The following is a 24,558-nucleotide window of genomic DNA, read 5'->3' as shown; positions in this document are numbered from 1 at the left end:
TAGACAAAATTGAGATTACATTTTTAGTTCTCTTTTTACTTTCTTTATCTAGCCACTGCCAGTACAATTTAGTTATTTCCCCTAACCTCACTCTTAGATGCACATACACATATACTTATAAGCTCTCATTCAAGAGTCCCATCCATCAAACCATTCCAGGATTGATTTTCTTTAAGCTGCATTCCTGTACTCCCAGCCGATCAGTTCTCTCCTAGTTCCTTTCTCTTCTTCATACCCAAAATGTGTGTACCCAAAGTATTAAAGAGCTTGAGAAGTTGGAATTTCTTGGTCGTACAGGTTGGAGATTGCTTACTTGGCTCATTTTATGATTGGAAGCCTGGGATAAAGGGAGAAGGTACAGCATATAATAGAACTGAGTCCTTGATTCTCAGGCCAAGGGATGGGAGAGAAGTGAAAGATGTAAGACTACGGGAGTGCTAAGGAAAGACCCTTGTTGGGTGGGGAGCATGCTATGCTCAAGTAGATTAATTAGTTTACTTGTTAAGTTGTTCATTCATTTATTTAATATTCAGGTACTGGTAGTGTGCCAGCCTCTGTGTTAAGTGCTAGCTTACATTCAAGATCAGTTTTAATTTTTTTTTTTAATATAGACAAAACTTTTTATTTTTCTGTGAGAGAAACTGTTCTTAAAAATGGAAGTATATATTAGTATGAATGATTTGTATGATAAGTTTAAATTAAATTACTTTCAGATTGACTCTCTGGGGGATGAGAGGATATGCATAGGGGACAAGGAAATTTAAACAGAAATGTAAAGGTTCTTGAGAGGGGCTAGACAAATGTTCCTAAGGGGGAAAGAGGACTGAAAATGAAGTTTACAGACAATAGACCAGAAAGGTATGTCGTCCGTAGGACCTCTACAGAACTTTAGCTGTGCATGTGGACACCTTAGCAAAATTATGAGTCTCCACGTATTCTTCTCTAGGATCCTTTTTCCTATAACCTTTACTTATTTAGTTATTTCTTTTTAGTACTACTGACCATTGGTGAAAGGAGACAGAGAAGCTGTTTGGTGGTTTTGTTTCTCTAAGCATAAAAGAGATTCCAGGATAATTGCTCATTTTCAAAGGATTCGGTGCTATCATTCTTTTTGTTCAAGTATGTATACAAATTATTCTGTCATTGTGTTTATCCAAATATTTCTGAATTCTCAGAAAAACCGTATTACATTGGGGAAATCGAAATGTGTGGTAGATTGCCTTCTGTTCTATAATCTTATCTCTCCCTGCTGCCTAAAATCTCAATAGGTGGTTTGACTATAGGAAATTCTGAGTGTTTTTATAAATAAACATTTCCACAAAAACTAGTAAGATAACTTATTTTAAAAGTTTCAGGGCTTCTGCGTGCAATCCTTTTAGACTTGACTTAGTTTCAGGTCCTCTGAATTTATTAATCACTGCTTTTCATTCTTTGAGGGGAGGGGTTTGAGGCTGAGAGTGATCCACATTCATTATGTAAGAGGGAAGTTTTGCTTGTTTATTGCTGAAGAAACGAGGCTTTACTGCATTTATACAGTGTTTCTTAAAGCATGCTGTGTATGAGAGTTCTTGAAAATCCTGTATTTCTCGTTAGAATCTATAATGATATTGACTGGAATAAAATGGGAGGTAGTTACCAGAAGTTATTTCTGTGTACATGAGGATTTTTCAAACTGCATTTTTTAAGCAGAAGGAATGTTTTTGAATAAAAGTGAATAAATATGCTGTTAAAATTATCTTAAAATTTTATAGGACAGTCAGGAAATATTAGGGAATTTGCATTTATGTTTATTAAGTTCCCATTGTGTAGATGTTACTGACAAGAAACTGAAGGATCCAGAAATAATACTGGATGAGGTTTCTGCCTTTGGGAACCTTGAAACCTAATTAAGTAGATAGAATTTGCAACATAAAAGAAGGGACCAGGGACTTCCCTGGTTAAGAATCCGCCTGCCAGTGCAGGCGGCATGGGTTGGAGCCCCGGTCCAGGAAGATCCCACATGCCACGGAGCAACTAAGCCTGTGAGCCACAACTACTGAGCCCACGTGCCTAGAGCCTGTGCTCCACAAGAAGAGAAGCCACCGCAAGGAGAAGCCCGTGCACCGCAACGAAGAGTAGCCCCCGCTCGCTGCAACTAGAGAAAGCCTGCGAGCAGCAACAAAGACCCAACGCAGCCATAAAGGAAGGAAGGAAGGAAAAAAAAGAAAGAAAGAAAGAAAAGGGACCAGTGCTATATAGTATGTAATCAAGAACTGGAATGAGTTAAAAATTAAGAAATGGAGAATTTATAATCTGATTTTTTACATTTGGAATAATCAGACAAGGTTTCATTCAATAAATAAATATTCAGTAAATACAAAGTGCCTACTCGGTGGAAGAATTGGATACTTGTGGTTGGATTAGCACAGAGGAGTAAGGAGAAAGTGATTCCAGTTGAAACAGCATTGACCAAAGGAATCTATACTAGTACCTACCTGTGAGGATTAAATGAAATGATCCAAATAAAGTATTAGAATAATGCCTAGTACGTTGTAAGTGTCCGGTAAAAGTTAGCTATTGTTATTATTAGCGTGTTTATGTGTACATCTGAGTGTTCATTGATGGGAGTTATGATGATGATAATAAAACATTTACTAAGTTGCTGTGTGCATCACTGTTCTTAGCTTTTTGCATACATGATTTCCTTTAATCCTTAAAATTTTATGGTACATAATTATTGCTGTCATCCCCCTTTTACAGATTAAAAAAAAAACCCTGGGGCTTCCCTGGTGGCGCAGTGGTTGAGGGTCTGCCTGCCGATGCGGGGGACGCGGGTGCGAGCCCTGGTCTGGGAGGATCCCACATGCCGCGGAGCAACTGGGCTCGTGAGCCACAACTACTGAGCCTGCGCGTCTGGAGCCTGTGCTCCGCAACAAGAGAGGCCGCGATAGTGAGAGGCCCGCGCACCGCGATGAAGAGTGGCCCCCGCTTGCCGCAACTAGAGAAAGCCCTCGCACAGAAACGAAGACCCAACACAGCCAAAAATAAATAATAAAAATAAATTAATTTAAAAAAAAAAAAAAAAAAAAAAAAAAAAAAAAAAACCCTGAAGCATAGAGCAGTTACATATATTGCCCAAACATCTAGGAAGTTGAAGAATAACAATCATGGGATTAGATTTGCATCATTGGATGTAGCTGAAGAAAGGCTGTGAATACTGGATTGTTTAAATCTGATAATGGTTGAAAGCTAAATTAGGTATTTTGGGTTGTTTTCTTTGATTACTCATTGTGTCTCTAGGAGTATAATCAATAATTTGTGAGCTGTTAAGCTTTGGAGTGTGATGTTTATTTTTCCAACCTCAGCACTATGCTTATTTAAGAGCCATCATTGATACATCTAAGATAGAATATATTTTACATATTTGTCTCTTTTGGTAGTTCCTTCTGAAGATAGTCTCTTTCCTTACACTAGTGCCTAGTTTGTTTCCCTAGCATTGTTTGTGTGACTCATGTTGAGGAATTTTTATGTTGTAAATACCCAAGCCTAGTACTTGGGATTGCTAAGCATTAAAACAAATATAATTAGGTTGAGACCTGGGTTGTAGATAATAAAAGAAAGTATAATATAAAACCGTAGAAAGAATTTTAATCTAAAATCAGTGTGGTTCTGGAGTCTTTCTTACTAAGTTTGGTAACTTAAAAAAAGAAATCCAGTGGGGGAAAGTCAGATATTGATGGAAAATGATACTAACAAAGTTTTTATGTTCAAGTATAATTGCACAATTAATATCCCGCTGGTCAAGACTTGCTTCTGAGTTACCTGTTTGAACAATTAAGGGATATGGGGAGACCCTCCTCCTTACTCATTCCAAAAATAATTAGACGACTTGCTGAAAATATTTATGAAGAAGTTTCTCTACTAGAGTTGGACTCAACAGCAGTAATGAGCTTTAAATTAATAACAGCTGATATTAGAGGTTGGCGCCATTTTGAAGTCTTAGGGTTTTCCTTCTGAGCTGGACCCTCAGCACTTGTCTGGAAATCCTTTGCATACTTTTATTTCACTCAGTTTCATATTTCCTACAAATATGTATTCTAAACTTTTAATCAACCTACACCCCACTACCTTATCCTAAACTTTTACCCATGTTTGTCAGCAGAAAAGCACAGTTACTTCTCAGAGAAGTTCGAGAACCCTCTGTCAGAACTCTCTCAATTTTTGTTTGCCTGTGTCGTCTAACTTACCTACATTTAGAGCCGTCTTGAGAGTTTTACTAGAAAAGGTTTAGCCTTTGATCTCTACCTTGGTCCTTCTTTTCCTTGAATTATTTGTTTATATCACACAAATATTTCAAATACTCAACACCAAACACTTCATTGTTTCTCCTCTCTTTAAATTATCTGCGTGCAAGAATGATAGATACCATGAACTAGAAAACTAGGAGTCATCTTGTTACTGCTATTTACTGCCTTTGACTCAGTCGTTCAGATTCCACTGCTGTTTGCTATGTCTGTCCACAGTCCGTATCTAACTTTCATTTCCTTAGTGCTAACTTATTGCACAACCCTGTTATGTGGGTACTGCTCTTCCCATTTTACAAGATCACACAGCTAATTAATGTTGTCGGTAGTTTTCTCCAAATAATTTATATATTAATTCAAACGTATTGAAATAGTTATTCCATTGTACCAGGTGAATTTGTCATCTGGGAATGGCCAAGAGAGTTGAATAATGAATAATAATGAAGGAAACTGTTAGATACTATTAACTTTTAATGATAAAAATAATATGATTTGGGCATTAAAGTAAATAGATCAATGGAACAGAATAGAAAGCTAAAACATAGCCATATATAAAAATATAAAGATGGCATTTTGAATCAGTGGTGAGGAGATAGGGGTTGCTTAAGAGCCCCTAGGTGTGAACCTGGAGGGGGTGCTGAGCTCCTCCCAGGGCTGTTACTCATACAGCCTCCCGCCGGTGTTGCAGTTCTGGGTTAGTCCATTTCTGTGGCTAGAACAATGGCTTACCCTGAAAAAATCATTAGATTCCAAACTCACTCCCTATACAAGAAATTAAATATGAGATGAGTTAAAAAGTTTAAAAAAGTGAGATGGTAAAAGTTAGAAAGTATGTGTGTTTATTAGATTTTTTAAAAATAGGAATATCCACGAATTCCGGAATTCATGAACTTTGGAATTCATGGACTTTTTTTTTTGGCTGCACCGAGCGGCATGTGGGATTTTAGTTTCCCGACCAGGGATCGAACGTGCGCCTCCTGCAGTGGAAGTGCAGAGTCTTAACCGCTGGGCCACCAGGGAAGTCCTTGTTTATTAGATCTTAAAGTAAGAAAAACATTTTCTTAACATAAAACCACGGGGAGAAAATCTCAGAAGGAAAACTTAAACAGAATTAAAAGGTGAGCTAGAAAAAAAAATTGACAATAAAGGTTACCATCTTATTATATGAAGAGCTTTTGGAAATACTAAGGAAATGAATAAGCCAGTATAAAAATTGAGAGAGGATATCAGTGAAGAAAGTGAAGATACATAAATACATAAAGCCAATAAAAAGAGAGCACAGGTTCATCCTGCTCACCTAGGATTCAGTGAAACCATTATTTGCCTAATATGTTCGGAGAGAGTTAAAACAATAATAATAAGGGTAAGACAACATTAACCTTCTTGGAGGAAAATTTGGCAGCATGTTTATAGAGCCATAAAAATTAGAGATAGGCACACAAATTTATATGAAAGGCTATTTAGCTTATATGTCCTACAACATAGATCTGATTAAGCAAATCTAATATCATACTATGCAACTACTAAAATTTTTGTTGAAAATGAAGAGGCCATATAAATAGATCTCAAAACAAGATGCCTACAATTATATGGATTTAAGAAAAAGGAAAGAAAAAGTTCTACTAGAATGATTTGTACCAAAGTGATGACAGTTGTTTATTTTAAGATAAAGGATGATTTTTAATTTCTTCTTTTCTCTATTTTAAAAGTTTTCTTGTACATTAATTTTGTAATTAGGAAAAATCTCATTTTCTGTTTAAATAAAATTACCCAACTATAGTTTCTAAGTTATGATTGTTATTATTATTTGTTGAGATTGCTGAAAGTGAGAATGCTGCCTGCCTCTCTCATTATGAATATTGTTGCTCTTTAGAGAACTTGACACTGCTTAGCCCTGAGATCTGATGGGATCCCAGCACGAGGTAGTATGGTTGGATTGTCCATGGCTGAGTCATATCTGATAGGATTGGTGTAGAATTTAAGGTGGGGGAGGTGCTTTAAAATTGTGGAAGGATGAAATTCTGTTTTCATTTCCTGTTTTTTGGAATGTTATATTTTCAGATTCTTTACAGATAAGATTTCATTTTTGTCTAAAATGCTAACCTTCGTGCAAACTCAGCTTTTATATCCATGAAATCAAAGTACTTATATTAGTATCAATATATTAGCAAGTTGTTAGAAAGCCTAATTCAGTATGATAGATGAAATTCATTGCTAATTTACAAAGTTAATCAGGATGTTTAATAATTAGTCTGGAAAATTCATACATTTTGTTTCATCTAAAAATTTATTTATTTATTTATTCATTTATTTAATTTTTGGCTGCATTGGGTCTTTGCTGCTGCACGCGGGTTTTCTGCAGTTGCTGAGAGAGGGGGCTACTCTTTGTTGTGGTGCACGGGCTTCTCATTGCGGTGGCTTCTCGTTGCGGAGCACGGGCTCTAGAGTGCAGGCTTCAGTAGTTGTGGCGCATGGGCTTAGTTGCTCCGCGGCATGTGGGATCTTCCTGGACCAGGGCTCGAACCCATGTCCCCTGCATTGGCAGGCGGATTCTTAACCACTGCGCCACCAGGGAAGCCCCATACATTTTAATTTATCTCACTTAGTTCCCAAACTTTCTAGCTTAAGGCCGTGTGTGTGTGTGTGTGTGTGTGTGTGTAGCAGTTTTTAAGCATTGTGTTATATATGTGGCTTTTTCAGCTATCTAATGAGAGGAGAGCAGTCATTTGTTTATTTTGCTCAGTTCTTTTCACATAAAGATGCTTATTAATTTGATCTTACTATTCTTTTTGTTATGTTGTAAAGTTCCTTTTGTTTAACCATTTCAAAAGAAACCTCTTGGTTTAGGAACAGGGAGGGAAGGTAAGGAATAGCTTGGCAGAGGTTGAATGATGACAGAGTGGTATATGCTAGATAAAGGACTAATGGAGGATGAAAAGGGGTATTACCAGAGAGGGAGGCAGATAAAGCAGCAGTAGTACTGATAGGATGGCATGGTCTCTCTGAAGAAAACGAGTGGAATCTAGCTTAACTCCCCTAATACCTTTCACGGACACAGTAACTTTCCATTTTGGAAAGTACAGGCACTTATCCACATTCATGGTTTGTAACTGTGTGATCCCACATACAGACTATTTTCCCCTCTCCTGGAGCTGTATAGTTTTTTTTCTCTTCCCTAAAAGCCTTGCTAAGATTGCTTAAAATGCAAAGGGAAATCAGCATGCTTTTAGAGCCACATTTATATGATTTATTGTACATAAATACAATTAAACTTACTTGGCTGTTTAGTTCTATTGTAATTCTGTTCCTCATTCTGATTCATATGTTGAAAATATTGTGCTATTCCCTGGTGTTAGAGTTTTCTAGAGAAGTAATTATACTTTGCAAAAATTTACTGAAAAACTGAAACACCTAAGGAATTTTTGTGGATTCCTTATATTAAGATCAGATGTTCATAGGTTACAGAGACTGAGGCATTTGGGAAGAAGAACATGATATCACACTTTTGGGGAGGGATTCTGAAAATTAAGGGGACTAGTATTTTTAAATGGATTTTATGAACTATTGTTAATAGTGTTTGGAGATGAATGAATTGTTTAATTCATTTGTAAGACTTCTCACTTATGAAAGGGAACAAATGTGAAAAAAGAAAAAGGAATGTGAAGCAATCTCTAGCTGAGATCTTCCAAGAACTAGATAGTATACCACACAATTTATTCTAGTTATGAAAGTATCAAAACTTGGCCTCAGCATTTATTTTATTAAAAATTAATTTTAACAATTTTTAATGCATTTGAAATATTTTTTAAAATTGTATTTTCTTTAGTTGTGCGTGCATAGTTTCAGATAAATAATAGTTGTGAGTGATGATTGTCTGTTGAGCTTACTTACTGTCCGAGAATTCTTATTAAATAAAAAGTTCTATGGAATATGCTCTTCTCCATATGTCAGAAGCATTTAAAAATGTTAATACAAGTTGTGTTTAAAGTAGGCAAATGGTATGTTGGTTGCTTTTTCTGGATTCCTGAATTTTGTGGAGTTCTGCTTTTTCAAATTAATAGGGAAAAGCTACCATGAAATGGATCCTCTTTAGTTATTTTAGTCTATGAACTTATTAAATGTTGATTTATTAAAAACCTTTTTTTGGACTGATAAAAGTGTGCTTTATTAGTCAAATACCACAAATAGTTTTGCTGTCAGTGACCTTTTCCAAAATGTTGAGCAACTTTAAAAAAATAAGACTACTAACAAATGAAATACCATGTTCTCTGGATTTTAAGGGTAGTTGTCTTCCTGGAAAAATCCGTATGTATTTTAAAACCCTGGAACCTCCACTCCCCCATCCCCCCGCTCCCCCACACCACCGCCCTGTAAAATGTGTTTAGGCTCAGAAAATTATAAATAGATTTTTCACCTGCATGACTTTTTGGTATTACATTTTACATTTGGATGGGACGTGGGTCAGTTCTATCTTAGAGGGACTAATTTTTCAAATGCAAGATATCCATTTCATGCTTCCGATCCATAAACAAGTAATATTTCTTAGTCATCAATATGACCAAGAATGCCACCACAAAATTCCATGCCTTGTAGGGAGTGGTATTGACTGAATAAGAATCATTGGCCTAGAGCATTGTGGCCAAAGGAGATACTTGCTCCAGAGAGGTAGTCAGAGAATACACTAATCCTACCACCAGGCCCAAAGGTATGAAAGAACATCAAAAACAAAAAGCTTCCAGTTGAGTGAGCTACAGGGGAAAGGGCTTTTTCACGGAGCCAACTAGGTTTCATCCTGTAGCTGAGGAAAGCAAAATGTTAATCAGCAGGAATTCCAGAGGGCACAGAGGAATGATTTGGAAGGGAGAGGAAGGACACGGGATTGGGTCAGATTAGGAAACGTACAGAGTGGTATGGAAATGAGAGTCTGTACAAGTGAATGGGTGAGACCTGGGGAAGTTTGGTCTGCTGTCAGTGACTGAAATAAACATGGAAATGAGACCTGGTAGAATTCCTAAAAGTCCCTTTAAAAATGGGGGAAAAAAAAAAGTAAAAATGTTAACATACACAGAATACAGAGTAAATGAACCCCCCTTATATAACTGTCATCCAGCTACAGCAATAGTCAACTCATAACCACTCTTTTTTTCCCTGTAACTTCCAGTAATTCTGTGTTCTGCAAAGTGATCCAAGACCCTCACGAGATAATGTGAAACCAAAGTTTCACAGGAAAGTGCTCACTGATATTTTCTGTTCTGTTCCTTTTCTTTTTCTTCAAATAAACTCTGGGTTGCAGAGCACTAAATGGATTTCGTGACTGATGAATAGGTTACAACTGGTACTTGGAAAATTGAGGTTGAGGTTTGTAGTTAGACTGCTTGGGTTGGAGTTCTGACTGCACCCCTCAACAACTTTGTGTCCTGTTACTTAATTCTAATCCTCACATCCCTCTTATGTAAAGTAGTACCCACCTCCTAAGGTTTTTGTGAAAATTACCTGTATTTGAAATACTAGATATTAGAGCTTAACAGTGCTCTACACACCTAGAAAATATTCAGTTACTAGTAGACGCTATTACTATTTTAAGTGACCAACCTGGGATTTGAATCTAGGTCTCTCTGATTCCAAAATCTGAGTTCTTATATTTTTTTAATCTAAAATATAACTTACAGACAGTTATAAATTTAAAAAAAGAAAATCAATCTAGAGATAATGTGTAATTTTCTTTTTATCATTCATCATAGTATTTTTTCCCACTCTACATTAAATTGCAAACATTTCCATTTCTTTGAAAAGAGTTTTCAAATAATATTCCACCATTTTGCTCTCTAGAGGCAGAAATGTTATGCTTCATAGGAAAGATACTTACCTAGTTCTAGTTATTTAGTCAGTGCACAGTCAAATTTTATTGCTACTTTTAGAACTTTATTGTGAGAATTTGGGTCAAATATAAAAGTCAGGAGAATGGTGCAGTGAAGTCCCCCATGTCCACATCCTTCAGCTTCAACAGTGATCAACTCCTGGCCAGTTTTGTCTTACCTATACCACCACACACTACCCATTCTATCCCTATGTTATTTTCAAGCAAATCTCAGATGACTTATTATTTTATTCTTAAATATTTCAGCATATGTCTCTAAAATATAAGGAATCTTTTGAAAACAAAAGAACAATATCGCTATCAAACCTAAAAAACGTTAAAAATAGTTCCTTAATCTCATGAAACTCCTTAGACTTAATTTCAAATTTCATCATGTTTCAAACTGTCTCTTAAATGATTATTTAAAAAATAGTTTCTTTGAGTAAGGATGCAAATGAGGTCAATATTTTCGTATCCGTTCATATGTCTTTTGAGTTTCAAATTTGTGGCTCTCTTCTCCTTTTGCCTCTCTCTCCCCTTATAATTTATTAGTTGTAGGAACTGGCCATTTGTATTTTATAGTTACAACAGGGATCAGCAGAGGCTTATTTCTATATGATGGAGAGCTGAGAATGGTTTTTAAAGTTTTTGTTTTTTTTTTAAAAAGCAACAAACCTTATGTAGCCCCAGATGACTGTTTGCTCTGTGGTCTTTTATATTCCCACAGTCTGGATTTTCATGATTGCATCTCCATGGTCTTGTCTAATATACTGTTCTATTCCCTCTATTTCCTTTAATTGGTAGTTGGATCTAGAGTCTTAATCAGACTTAGGTTCAGTTTTTTTTAAAACTCATTTTATTTGTTCAATACCTCCACGATATTTCTTTCTTTGTTAAGTCATATTTATTAAGGTGTCTTTTACATATAATAATATGCTACTGTCTTAAGAGTGTGATTTGATGAATTTTGACAAATATACACAACTGGGCAAACCACCGTGAGAATCAGGATATAGAACACTTCCATCATTCATTCTGCCCCTTTCTAGTCAGCCCCCTCCCCTCAGGCGCAGCTTCTGACAACCACTGATCTGCTTTCTGTGACTATGATTTTGCTTTCTCTGGAATTTTACAGAAATTGAATCACACAGCATATAGTCTTCATTTCCTGGTGTCTTAGCATAATTCTTTTGTTACTGAGTATATTCTGTTGCATGGCTGTACTACTCTTGGTTATCTGTTCACCAGTTGATGTACATTTGGACTATTTCCAGTTTTTGGCTATTATGAAAACTGATATTTTTTTTGTTCAAGTTTTTGTGTAAGTTTTGAGTGAATATGTTTTCATTTCTCTTGGTAACTAGCTAGGAGTAGAATTGCTGGGTCATATGGTAAGTGTATATTTAAATTTATAAGAAACTGCCAAACTTTTCCCTATATGACTATGCCACTGTTAGTTCCTACCAGCAATATAGGAGACATTCAGTTGTTTCAAATCCTCATTTAACACTTTAATTTTAGTTGGTATTTGATTTTATTATTCCAGTAGGTATGTAGTGATAGCCCATTGTGGTTTTCATTTGCATTTCCCTAATAAGTACTGATATTGAGCCTTTTTTTCATGTATTTATTTGTCACCCCTATATTTTCCTCGGCAGTGTTCAAATTTTTGCTCATTTTTAATGATGTACTGGAATTTATCCTAGTATGTGGAATAAATCCAATTTCACATTAAAAAATATATAGTTATCCAGTTGTCCCCAAATCGTGTGTTTAAAAAAAAGCCCATTCTTTCCCACCAGTAAGAGTTTCTACTTTTATTGTAAACACAATTTGTCTATTTAGATCTATTTTTGAACTTTTCTGTTGTGCTCCTATGAAGTACAGTTTCTTGAATCCTAACTAATAGGACTTAAAAAATCCGTTTTCTTTTTATTTGGTTACTTTGTCAGATCTGAGCAATAATCTTACATGTTATAAAAAATTATTCAAAGTAGCTTCTTTTTTTTTCAGTGTTGATACTTTGTTATTAGCAATGAAAATCATACATTTCCTTTTTTGTTCTGAGGTTTTATTTGTTAAAATATTAACACTCTAAATGTACCTTTGGGAAGAGCAAAGAGCTTGCTGAGAATTAGTGATGCTTATTATTATCATTTCATAAAATCGGACTTTTTGGTTTGTTTCAAATAATTGTTAACTCAGTTCCCATGCAACTTCCTCTCTAATCTGTGTGAAAGGAGAGAATAACTTTTACATGTTTACATTTATCTATAAATGAGAGCTGAGAAGAGAGGTAGGAGATTCAGTCCCACATTATTGTTGTAATTATACTATAAAATCAGTAGCTATTTTCTTCTCATCTTTTTCCCTCCCAGGTAAAAAACTTATAATTCATAGAAAGAATCTTTAAAAAATATTTAGGGTTCTTTTTGGTTTTCTTTTTGCTAGTACTTATTTAAAGACCAACTCTCTCTCTCTCCCTTAAGGGTACCAGCCAGCTTCTGTGCTTAGAAAATTATTAATCTTTGCAAGAAATAGAAGATGTCTTTACCCACCTTTGTCCATTAACTCAGTTCCTTTTTGCTTTCAGTCTTTTCTTATTTCTCACCATTTTGACCAAGTTGTTCCTCCAGGTGTACTTATCCCCCGTTAAGTAAGATAGTTTAAGGAATTTGTAAGATGCTTGTTGCTAAAAAAAACTATACTGGTTTCTAGAAGAACTTTGGAGGGAAATTGTGATTCATCAAGTAATCCCTATTCTAAAAGCTTCCTGGAAAGTAAGATGTACACACTCTCCACAGAGATAGTATGTGTGATGAATAGGTTCCCAGGTCAGTGGGTAAGAGTGTTGCCAAGAAAAAGAACATTCAGAATTTTAACTTGGGGTGCAACAGTCCATCTCCCTTATTTGTCTCATCTTGGTAACTCATTTATCAAACATTTACTGAAGTTTATTTTTTCTGCTTTCTTTTAATGCTGGTGAGTCTATATTACTCTATGATTTAAGAATTCATGCTACTGACATTTGATCCTACGGTCAGGGATTTTTACAGCCCAGGTACCAGAGAATGATTGCGTTCACCGAGTAGAAGGCTAGATGAGACCGCTTTTTATTCTTTCTAGAGCTTATAGTCTTGCTGACCTCTTGTCTCAGTACTACGTATTGAAGAATTTCTGTACTCCATTCTCTTTTCTGTTCTAGTATCTTTATCACATAGTTTTCGGTGTTGTGGTTTTATACATTTTAATGTTAGAGTGAGTGTTCTGTCATAACTCTCTCTTTAAAAAGTAATTTTTCTGGATGTCTTATGTAATTATGCATCCAGATGACCCACCCTTACTTTCCAAATAAATTCAACTTATGAATTGATTAACAGATTATTGACACCTTCAGTATTAGTTTTTTTCTTAAGAAGAGATCTTAATTTATATCACTCAGTAAAATTTTATAGTTCTTTCATAAAGTTTTTTTAGTTTATTTTTATGGTTACTATTAAAATTATATAATCTAACTAGCTATTAATGTTACTCTGAGAAGCTATTTATTTCTGTGTGCTTAATGAAAAACCATCTTAAGGAACTGTAGTAATTCTAAAATATTTTTGACAAAATTATATCATTTGAAATGATGAAAATTTGCCTTTCTGATGCTGAAATCTCTTATTCTTCTTCCCTAGTTTTACCAAATAGTACTTCCAGAGTGATGTTAACAACCCTGTTGATAGTGGACACCAGTGTCTTAAGTCTGGCTTTGCTTTTAAATTTTGTTGATATTTTGGCATAAAACATGATACTGTCTATTGGTTTGAGAAAGTCTTTTTAAAAGTCCTAAGAGAGATTCGTTTTCTAATCAGGACTAATTTCTTAAACTTTGGTACCCTTTACTAGATTCCTTTTATTGATTCTGTTTCCACCTAAGATACATCTTTTTTTTTTTTTTTGGCCATGCTGAGAGGCTTGAGGGATCTTAGTTCCCCGACCAGGGATCACACCTGGGCCCCGGCAGCAAAAGTGCTGAGTCCTAACCACTGGACTGCCAGGGAATTCCCAGATACATCATTTTTCATAGGATCCCATTGCCTACTATGTTGTTTAGTCTCTCCACTTTTGGTCCGTTAATCAGAACTCTGAATTGCTGTATACAGGTTCTTTTCCCCAAATCAGTTTCGATCATGTTTTACTTATATTCCAGGGAATTGTAGCACTATAACATGTTTCAGTGTTATGTAATGAAAAGTCCAGACTTCTTAGGCTCTTTATTATCTGTATTTCTTTGTGATCAGAGCATATGCCTTTCCAATACTCACCTCTGTCAAGGACTTTGAAGGATCTGAGATCTTACCCTGCTTACAAGCTAACGAGTTAGCCTGCTATGGTTTCATGGATCCTGGCAGAAGACACTAGTCTCCTGGGGGTCAAGAACAGTTTGTTACTCACAGCAATAGCAGTAGCCACAGTGTTATCATTTCTCTTGTACCAGTTACCTAAGCCCCAGTTCCCAGAGGGTGAGAAGAGGGCCAGGTGATACCTGTACACATAGTTAGTTGCATTACAGGAGAGACCCTAAACATTCTCTGGAATCTCAGCCCACTTGTTTCTTTAATTCATCCCTTCCATTCTGCCCCCCAGCTTTCCCTCCACATCATCCTGATTTAAGACTCCATCTCAGACAGATGCCTTCTTCCATACCCCCGCCCCCCGCCACCGCTATGGCCCTTGTGTCTTTGAATGTGCTGCTTATTTTCTGTGTTCTCCTATTTCAGATGCTCCAGTGATCCTTCTTGGTTTGCACAGTGGCTTCAGCCTTTCTTTTTCTCTTTGCACAATTTGTAAATACTATTGTCTTTCCTGCTATTCTGTGCTTTGGTCAGTGTCTTTGTGTTTACAAATTGCCGGCAGAGATATTATTTATTTTTTGTCTCTTACAGAACACACACAGGCAGTGTATTGGTTAAGAATGTGTTCAGTTACAAGGAACAGATGACCTATTTCACAGTGGGTGTAATGGATAGAGTTTAGTTTCTGTTTATGGGTTGTTGGTTTTGTTTTTTTTATTAACGTAAAAAGTCTGGATAGATAACACAGGTGGTGATTCGGTTTTTTAAACAGCACCCTTTCATGTGAGCTTTTCCATATGCTCGTCCCATCATCTGAAATTCTCTTTTTTTTATATCTGCAATTCCAAATTAAACGCATTTTTTAAATTGTAAATTCTTCTACAGAGTGTTTGTAGAAGACTTACTCCCTAGGTGAAGATACTCATAGGCTACTAAGGTAGAAAATGGCCTTTAACATTAAGTTATCTGCGCACGTACACACACACACACACACACACACACACACACACACACACCTTCAGTGGCCTTTATTATTAAGTTATCTGCACATGTACACACAGACACACACCCCTTCCCGTTAGACTCTACATTCCATGTCTGTGTGGTGTATCTTTTGTTACCTTCCAAAAAGTGCTTTAAGGTAGTCCATTTACTTGAAGATTGAATGATGAAGAAAGAGTGAACCCTACCTTTAAGCAAACCTTGTCACTGGTAGTTAGAGCCTAGAGCCTAGAAAGATGTTGACAAGGGTGTGAATGTGGAGGTTTGGATTTTAAGCAGATAATTTAGTTTATAGGAATTAAATGTACCAGTTGTTGAAAGGAACACTTTTATTGTGAAGTTTCTGAATGCTTAGTATTTCTTAATGCTATCAAATGTATCTTCACGTACTATCAAAACATTTTATTAATATTAATAGAAGTAAAATGGAAACTATTCTTTCTTTCAGTGCTTAGATGAATATGAAGATGATGAAGCTGGGCAGAAAGAGCGGAAACGAGAAGATGCAATTACACAACAGAACACGATGCAAAATGAGGCTGTAAGCTTATTAGATTCAGGAAGTTCCTATCTGTTACAAGTGAGTATTTAAAAATTCTAGAATGTCACTAGCTATTTGAACAATAATTTTTAAGTTACTGTTAATAATTTTTCCAGTTTCATTTTGGTTGCATCAACTCCATTTAAGTACTTTCAATGGATTTAACCAGTGATTTTCCTTATATCTAAATAACTTTTTGACGTGAGCAGTATTTGGTCCTTAGCTCCTGATCAATGAATATTTACTGACTAAGCAGGTTTAAACAGTATCCGTTGTAAAAATAAGCAGGAAAAATAATTACCCTTTGCTCTTAAAAAAGTAAGGATTAGTGAGTTTAAGTGAGTGGAGAGTACTGTTCTAGGCTGATATTTGCATTAGAATTATGTAGCAAATAAAGAGTTGAATAACAAGTGTCTACCAAGTCAGATGTTTAAACATAATAATAAAACACAACATGTAGTATTGTGAATTGCCAGAAACATCCATATTTCTGTGTAATTATAAAATACTTTTTAAAACAAAATTTAAGTCAGTTTCCAATTAGCTGTTATCTTGGCTTCTTGTAGCACAGAAAATTGGGAGTTGTTGGCATTGGGGTGCCTGAGTTTAAAGCAAATCACTGCAGAATCATTCCATATAAACTGTACTTTGGGAATTATCTTGATATATCTAATCTTAAATTAATTTGATGACATTTTGAGATCGTAAGCTACTGTGTTGTCTTTTCAGAGTTCCAGCTTTGACTTTTTAAATGCATTTTATTATGATACTACTCTAAAAGGAGTTTCCGAGCAGGACACACATCTCCCTGTTTTACTGATGAAAAAAATGAAATGTAAACTTGTCTATTAATTTGCAAGGTTATGATAGAAGGCATTTGGCAGAGAGAGGCAAAATATTTTGAAGTGGTTTGGATGTGAATGCAAAACTTCTTTTTCCTCTGCTCTTTGAGGCAGGTACATTGATGTGAAGAATGGTAATGTGGGTTTGTCTGTGCCCCTACTGCAGTTGCTATTGCTAGAATACCCTATTATAACATAGTGTAAGCTAACCAGCAGTGCTTCTCTCAGCATCTCTGTGACTGTTCATAATCTAAAGTATCTTTGTATCCTTTGTTTTTGTGTATTACAGCAAAGTTGAAATTAAATCTGTGCCTATTCCAGGTGAAGAAATAGGCTTAATTTATTGGGATAGAGACAATATAGCATTTTTGATTGAGTCTAGAACTGGTTTCAGTTCTTGGTCTGTCACTTAACATCAGGCAGCAGCTTTTGGAAAGAGGGCTGATTTCTTTCTGTTCCTTACCCAGTCAAAGCTGAGGAGCCTAGTGTTTAGTTTATTTCCAAGTTTACACCCAGATATGTAGCAGTCTCTGCTGATTCGGGCTCTCTGAGGAGCTTTCTGCCTTATCCAGTTTATCTTCTTTCCTGTAGCTTTTCTAATTTCTTCCTAGGTCTGCCCTTGATTTCTCTCATTTTTGTTTATTTGTTTGTTTCATTAGCAATTAGGATGTAACTCACTGATGGTCTTGGTTTTAAGTATGTATATTCCAGGCTATGTGCTTAGGGTGAAAGTGAGGCAAAAACTCTCCTGTGGATCCCAAATTGCCACATTGAAGTTGGAATGGGAACAGGAACTTTTCTGTCTACATAGTTGACCTCTCTCTGAGTTACTACCTAAACTCACATATTCTATTACTCAGATAAGATATAGATTTTATTTATAACTCCAACTTCAAAAACAACAAAAAGAGAGAAAATATTGGCATCAATGCATTGGTTGTTCTAAGGCTTTTTTTGAATAGGACAGAGAGATTTTGTTTCTCAGCATTATGTATGTGAATCAGTTAAACAAATTTTTTAAAATGAAGAATGAAATGGGAACATGAATTTGGCATAACAGTAAGCTCTGTGAAAGGTTAGAGTGTTTTAAGTTTCTGTTTGGCATTTTTCAAATAATATGGAGTAGTGGTAATAAAAAATGAGCCTTTATATTTTCTTCTTATATTTTTAGCTATGATTTTACACATTTTTACCATGTTTTTTTCCTAGATAATATGCCAGTTTTTAAAGTAATATATTAATTCTCTGATTAAATAATACATGATCAGTTAGAAAATTTGAAAAAAATGAAAATATAAAAGACAGGGGAAGTTATCTAGTTTGGTCTCCTTATGTATTTTTATGAACTGTTTATTAAATTTTAAACTTTAGGCTTAATTAATTTTAAAAGAAGCATACAGTCACATGCTGAAAAATGCAAAAAGCATAAGAAGGTGTATGGTAAAAAGTCTTCCTCAGCTACCTGGTTACCTTCTTTGGAGGCAACTAGTGCTTTCTTTTCTTGCACATCCTTCTAGATCCTTCTCGAGGTAGTCCATAAACAAATTTATGTCTATATGTGTGTATATATATGTCTATATATGTATTCACTAATTTTTAGCACACTGTTTTGCATCCTGTTCTTTTCATTTAATATTGTGGAGTACATAAAGAGCTTCCCTATTATTTTTTTGTAAACACAGAATATTCTATTTTATATATGTATCATAATTTTTCTAACTAATTTCTATTGATGGTCATTTAGGTTATATATAATTTTTTGCTTTTACAAACAATGTGGTGGTGAAAACCTTTCAATATATGTTCTTTTGCATATGTGTGTGTAAATCAGTAGGATAAAACCCTAGCACTAGAATTTCTGGGTGAAAAGGAATGTGCATTTGTAATTTTGACGGTATTGCCAAAATTCTCTTCGTAGGTGTTATAGCATGAACATTTTTTTTCATGTTATTCAAAGCTCTTTGTGTATTATTTTCAGTGGTATAGAATTTTCTTTGTTAATGTGTATAATAGGTGACACAAATTTCCCATTAATAGAAATCCTCAGTGGTTAAACTTTTTTACTATTGTAAGTCATACTGGAATTGACATCTGTGGAGATTAAGCTTTTTATGTTTTGAATTATTTTCTTTGGCCAGATTACCAGAGATGAACTTATTGGGCCAAAAGCCGTAACGCATTTAAAAATTTTTTATTTATTTATATTTTGGCCGCATCTTGCAGCTTGTGGGATCTTAGTTCCCCCAGGGATCGAACCCGTGCCCCCTGCAGTGAAAGCACAGAGTCCTAACCACTGGACCGCCAGGGAAGTCCCCATAATGCATTTTAAAGATTTAAAAAATTTCTGATACATATTGCCTAAATTACTTATGAAGAAAAGTCTATCAGTTTATGTAAACAATGTCGTTTTGTGAGAGGACATTTATGAGTTTTATTTTTCTCCTTTCTTTGATTATTTATTGATTTGCCTTTTAATGCAATCTCAAGTTTACTGAAAAGTTGCAAGCACTGTACAGAGAATTTTTTTCCCTTAAAATGTTTGAGAGTAAGTTGCTAACTTGATGCCCTATTAACCCCGATACTACACTCTGTGTTTTCTACAAACAAGATCTCCTACATAACCACAACACAGCTCTTAAAAATAGGAAATTAAAATTGACACATTCTTTTACCATCTAACATATTCAGCCATCATCAAGTTTTGCCAGTTGTTCCAATCATGTCCTAAATTATAGCAAGAGGGTCTAATTCAGAATCACATGTTCTATTTAGTCACTATATCTCTTTAGTTTCCTTCAATCTGATACCTTCTTTCCTTAACTTTCTTAATGTTAACACTTTTTAAGATTAATAGGTCATTTATTTTGTGATGTGACCTTCAGTTTGGGTTATCTAATATTTACTTATAATTAGATTCAGGTTGTATGTCTTTGTCAGGAATATCACAGAATTGGTGCTATGTTTTTCTCACTGTGTATCCTATCAGGTGACACATGATTTTAATTTGTTCCATTGCTGATGATGGTCACTTTGGTCATGTGATGAAGGTGGTATTTGCCAGGCTTCACTGCGCCTTCTTAATAAGTATTTTGTGGATAAGTGCTTTGAACCATGTAGATATCTTAATCTCCATCAAACTTTCTATTTATCTCTATCCATTTATCTATCATCTATTTATATCTGTATATCTGTATCAACTCACTATTACCTATTTTATCTGATGGGTTTTACTTACCATCTGTATTAGTTTTCTGTTGCTGCTATAACAAATTACCACAAATTTGGTGTCTTAAAATGACACAAAATTATCAACTTACAGTTCTGTAAGTTGGAAGTCTCATTGGACTAATAAAATCATGGACTGAAATCAAAGGCTAAAATCAGGGCTGCATTCCTTTCTGGAGGCTGTAGGGGAGAATCAGTTTCCTTGCCTTTTCCAGCTCCTAGCGGCTACCTGTATTCCTTGTCCCTCTTCCTCCTTCAGAGTCAGCATTGTGACCTTTCTTCTTTGCCATATCTCCCTCTGACCTTCTTCTGCCTCTTTCTTCCACTTTCAGTGACCCTTGTGATTACGTTGGGCCCATCAAATAACCCAGTATAATCTCCCTATTTAGTGGCATTTATTAGCAACCTTAATTTCCCTTTGCCATGTAACCTAATATATTTAAAGGTTATAGAGATTAGAATGTGAACATCTTTTGAGGGTCATTATTCTGCCTACCACACCATCATTATTTATTTTAATAGTCACATTATCCCAAATTTGGCCAGTGGGAGCCCCTTTAACCTTTTGTATCCTTTGCTACGTCTCCATCATTCTTGGAATACTTCTTTGTTTTCTGGCGTCATAAGATAATGTAGACTCATCTTTAGCTTCTTACTCCAGTCTTGGAAGCTAGCAGCTATTTCTCTAAGGAGCCCTGATTCCTGTTACTGGAAAATGATACTGTGAAGCAGAGGTCTGGGCTGTAGTTATGTTCATGTTATTGAGATGTCACCATTCGTAGTCCCGCTCTATGTACAGACCTACTGTGTGTGTCTATATGTACGTGCATGCGTATACATATCTGTTTGTCTGCTGCCTGCCTACCTACCTAGCTAACTACATCTATCTATGTAGATCCTGAAACTAATTTATACCAACATGGCCAATTCTAATCTAATATCACAAGGCTTAAATCTAGTATTTGTAACTCCCTTTTGTGACACTGAGGAACCTCTTTCCCGTTATTCTTAATGTGTTTTCTTATTTCATCAATTCCCCTATATGTAGCCTATCTCCCATTGCCACTCCTTGCCCACACTTACGCCCCCCTCACTGCGAGTGGGTTCTGACGTCATGCGCTGCCTTTACCCTGTGCGTGAGCACTCTCTTCGCTTTCTTCAGGCTTGGGCATCCCTCGTGAAGCTGCAGGACGCCCTCTTTACCCTGCTTGAGTTGTGACTCCTCACACCAGTTCACCCCCTCTGTGGATTCCCTCCTTACCCTGCTTAGCTTCTCCACCCTGTGACAGGCCGCTCTTCCCTAGGGTCTTCCTTTGTTCCTGCTCAGACTGAGACCTCATGCTGGATTACTCCTCCATGGGGACCCCTTATCACCTGATTAGGTTTTGACGCCTCCAGGCCAGGCTGCCACTCTGTGGACACTCTCTTCATCCTATTTGGGCTCCGGCACATCAGCCCTGGTCATCCCCTACAGAGATGCTCTCCACACCTTGCAAGGGCTGTGAATTCTCCACGCCAGGCTGCCTTTTTGAGGGAGCACCTTCTTTACCCTTCTGGGGCTCTAAATCCCCATTTTGGGCCCCCCTCATGAATGGATGACCATCACACCCTGCTTGGGGCTCTCAGTATCCCTTCACGGGACTCCCTTTCTGACCTTGCCTCAGGCCTGATACCCTGACTTCCCTTTCATGCTTTGTAGACCCCTCCTCATTCTGCTCAGGCTCTGATTTCTCATGCCAGGCTAAGTCCCCCTGCTGTATGGATGCTGTCCTCAGTTTTCTTGGGCTCTGATTCTCTTTGCCTAACAGCTCTTCTTCATGGAGTGTTCTGGTATTCTGAAACCCTGGTTGGGGCCACCTTGTTTCCTCCCTACCTTGCTCTGCCCCACCTAATGCCTTTAGGACTAAGTTGTTCAGGAAAGGTGGGGAATGATGAGCTTTTCCTTTTTTTTTTTTTTAATTGAAGTACAGTTGCTATACAATATTATACAAGTTACAGGTATACAATATAGTGATTCACAATTTTTTAAAGGTTATACTTCACTTATAGTTACAAATATTGGTTATTGTTTAGTTTTTCCTTTTAAAATCTTTGTTAATTTGATAATGTTCTTATTTTAGTCTCATTTTTAAAGTTATTTTATCAATTGTACATTACAGATATTCTGTTCTGCATTCATCTTCAACATTGTATCTTAGTACATTATGTATACCAGTATAGGTATTTTAAAGTTAGTCCTGAGAGCCAGTTACCATGGTATACCATAGTTTACCGAGGGCTATACTGAAGTTATTCAAGTTTATTTGAATAACTTCAGTATTATTTTACTATATTCTACTGGGCCTGTATTTGTCTGATCATATTTCACATATGCTTTTATATTCGTTTATACTTTACAAGTTCTGATCTGCCACTGCACCTGTAAAGACAATGTTTGTGGAATTTCCTTATTGACCATTCTAAGCTTGAATGAAGCAGAATGTTTTAGTTAAACTCATGAAACAGTTCGTGCTTTGCCAACATTTTCTAAGCTCTACATAGGTCTTTCCCCCTCCCTTTTGTAATATAAACCATCCCATTACAAGAAAGATTATTTCAGGAAAAGTATATTTTAAATCAGTTGTATAATAAACTTTAGGGTTATTGGAAGGTCTAATTACATAGTCTTTGAAACTTTTAAGACCAATATAGTCTTAGCATTTGTATTTTTTACAAGCAATTTCAGTGATACTGAAGGTATTTCTTCTCCCTCCCGCCCCACATTTAGAATGGAATTTTCAACTTTAATAGTTATAGTAATTATGAAGTTATCACTCTTTGCTTGGAAATCTTTGTGGTCACAGAAATATAGAGGGCTTCTAGTTAACAAATCTAAGGTTTATATTTGTATAGAATTTTGTATTAATGTATAGAAACATCAAGAATTTTCCTCCTTAAAGTTATAAGGGACTCTTTTACTGCACTATAGGGGCTGATTTTTTTTTTTTTCTATCTAACATTTCAGTTTCCTCTTTTTGGCAGGGCATAGAGATCACTTTAAATTCCATCTGTAAATGTGAGTCTTGAATACACATGAGAAGCAGGCTACCACCCCTCCCAATCTCTGCTAATATTAATATAGTCTATCCAATTTGGGGAACATTCCATTGTTAAGCCATGGAATTTTTTTTATATATATAAATTTATTTTTTATTTATTTATTTTTGTCTGCATTGGGTCTTTGTTGCTGCGCGCAGGCTTTCTCTAGTTGTGGTGAGCGGGGACTACTCGTAGTTGTGGTGTGCGGCCTTCTTATTGCGGTGGCTTCTCTTGTTGTGGAGCACGGGCTCTAGGTGTGCGGGCTTCAGTAGTTGTGGTACGCAGACTCAGTAGTTGTGGCGCACGGGCTTAGTTGCTCTGTGGCATGTGGCATCTTCCTGGACCAGGGCTTGAACCTGTGTCCCCTGCATTGGCAGGCAGATTCCCAACCACTGCACCACCAGGGAAGTCCCTAAGCAATAGAATTTGATTACTAGAGTCACTGTGAAATAACATTTAGTTACAAAATGTATAATCTAATAAAAACTGTATTCAAATCTGACCAATAAACAGTAAGCTTAAGTGTTGTCTAATAAAAAGCATATTCAAATCTAACCAATAAATAATAAGCTTAAGAGTTGTTGGTCTGCTTTAGAATCTTAGCTCTTGAATATTAGTTATACAGAAATAGGCTTAAATCTAATTGTTTATACATCTTGGACATGAGCATGGAGTAATTTCATCAAGTATGTCCGAGTTGTAATTTGATCAGTTGCACCAAACTAGCTGTAGAGAAAATACCGTAAAACTTGAGATATGTTTTAAGTGACTAGTTGTTTAAAAAAAAAGCTGTGAGAAATGTAGAAAACAGATATTATACAACTTATTAGTATACTTAAATGGAAACTTACCTGATAACTGACTTTAAGTCATTTATAGTTGGGTCAAAGTATAACATTAGTATAATGCCACGACAGTGCAGTGTTGCTGAAAACATCCTCCATTTCACCTTTCTGTGTTTATTAAAATTCTACTCTAAATGTGTATTAGTCTTAAGTTTTACCATGTTAGGGGAAAATGCCTACTTTAAGCCTCAGAAATATTATTTATTGCCAGGTTGTTTCTACCATTACAATCAGTATATCAGTTAGTTACCCACAAATCAGTAAATGCAACAAGGGCTATTCTTATTTAGCAATTTTGCTTATTTCATTGCAGCAAGAGATAGTGTGGATAATCAAGCTGATGTCATGTTTTGAAATATTTCAGTTATAACCAAAGTGAGAGAGGTGTTATGTTTTGGAACTTAAGGCATTATTAGCATTTTTTCTAATGCATATTTAGACAGATATCATTTAAAGTCTGTGCCTTAAGTTTTAGTTCATATAGAATAAGATTAGGGACTTTTATGAAAGAAAACCTTGATAAAATGTTAGTTGGAGTACTGTTT

General features: G+C 35.8%; 1 protein-coding gene across 2 annotated transcripts in view; it reads left to right on the top strand.

Annotated features, from left to right (window-relative positions):
* The window catches only part of PAWR (pro-apoptotic WT1 regulator), a 105,311-nt gene that overhangs the window by 54,668 nt on the left and 26,085 nt on the right, over positions 1-24,558 (top strand). For both annotated transcript variants that reach the window (XM_059936570.1, XM_059936571.1), the window contains exon 3: positions 15,931-16,062. In XM_059936570.1, the coding sequence (XP_059792553.1) occupies positions 15,931-16,062 (132 nt within the window). The remainder of the gene's footprint in view (positions 1-15,930; positions 16,063-24,558) is intronic.

The sequence above is a fragment of the Balaenoptera ricei genome, chromosome 10 (genome assembly GCF_028023285.1).
Source record: "Balaenoptera ricei isolate mBalRic1 chromosome 10, mBalRic1.hap2, whole genome shotgun sequence".
Taxonomy (NCBI): Eukaryota; Metazoa; Chordata; class Mammalia; order Artiodactyla; family Balaenopteridae; genus Balaenoptera; species Balaenoptera ricei.
Note: the sequence above shows the minus strand (reverse complement) of the source record. Positions and strands in the feature narration are given on the sequence as shown.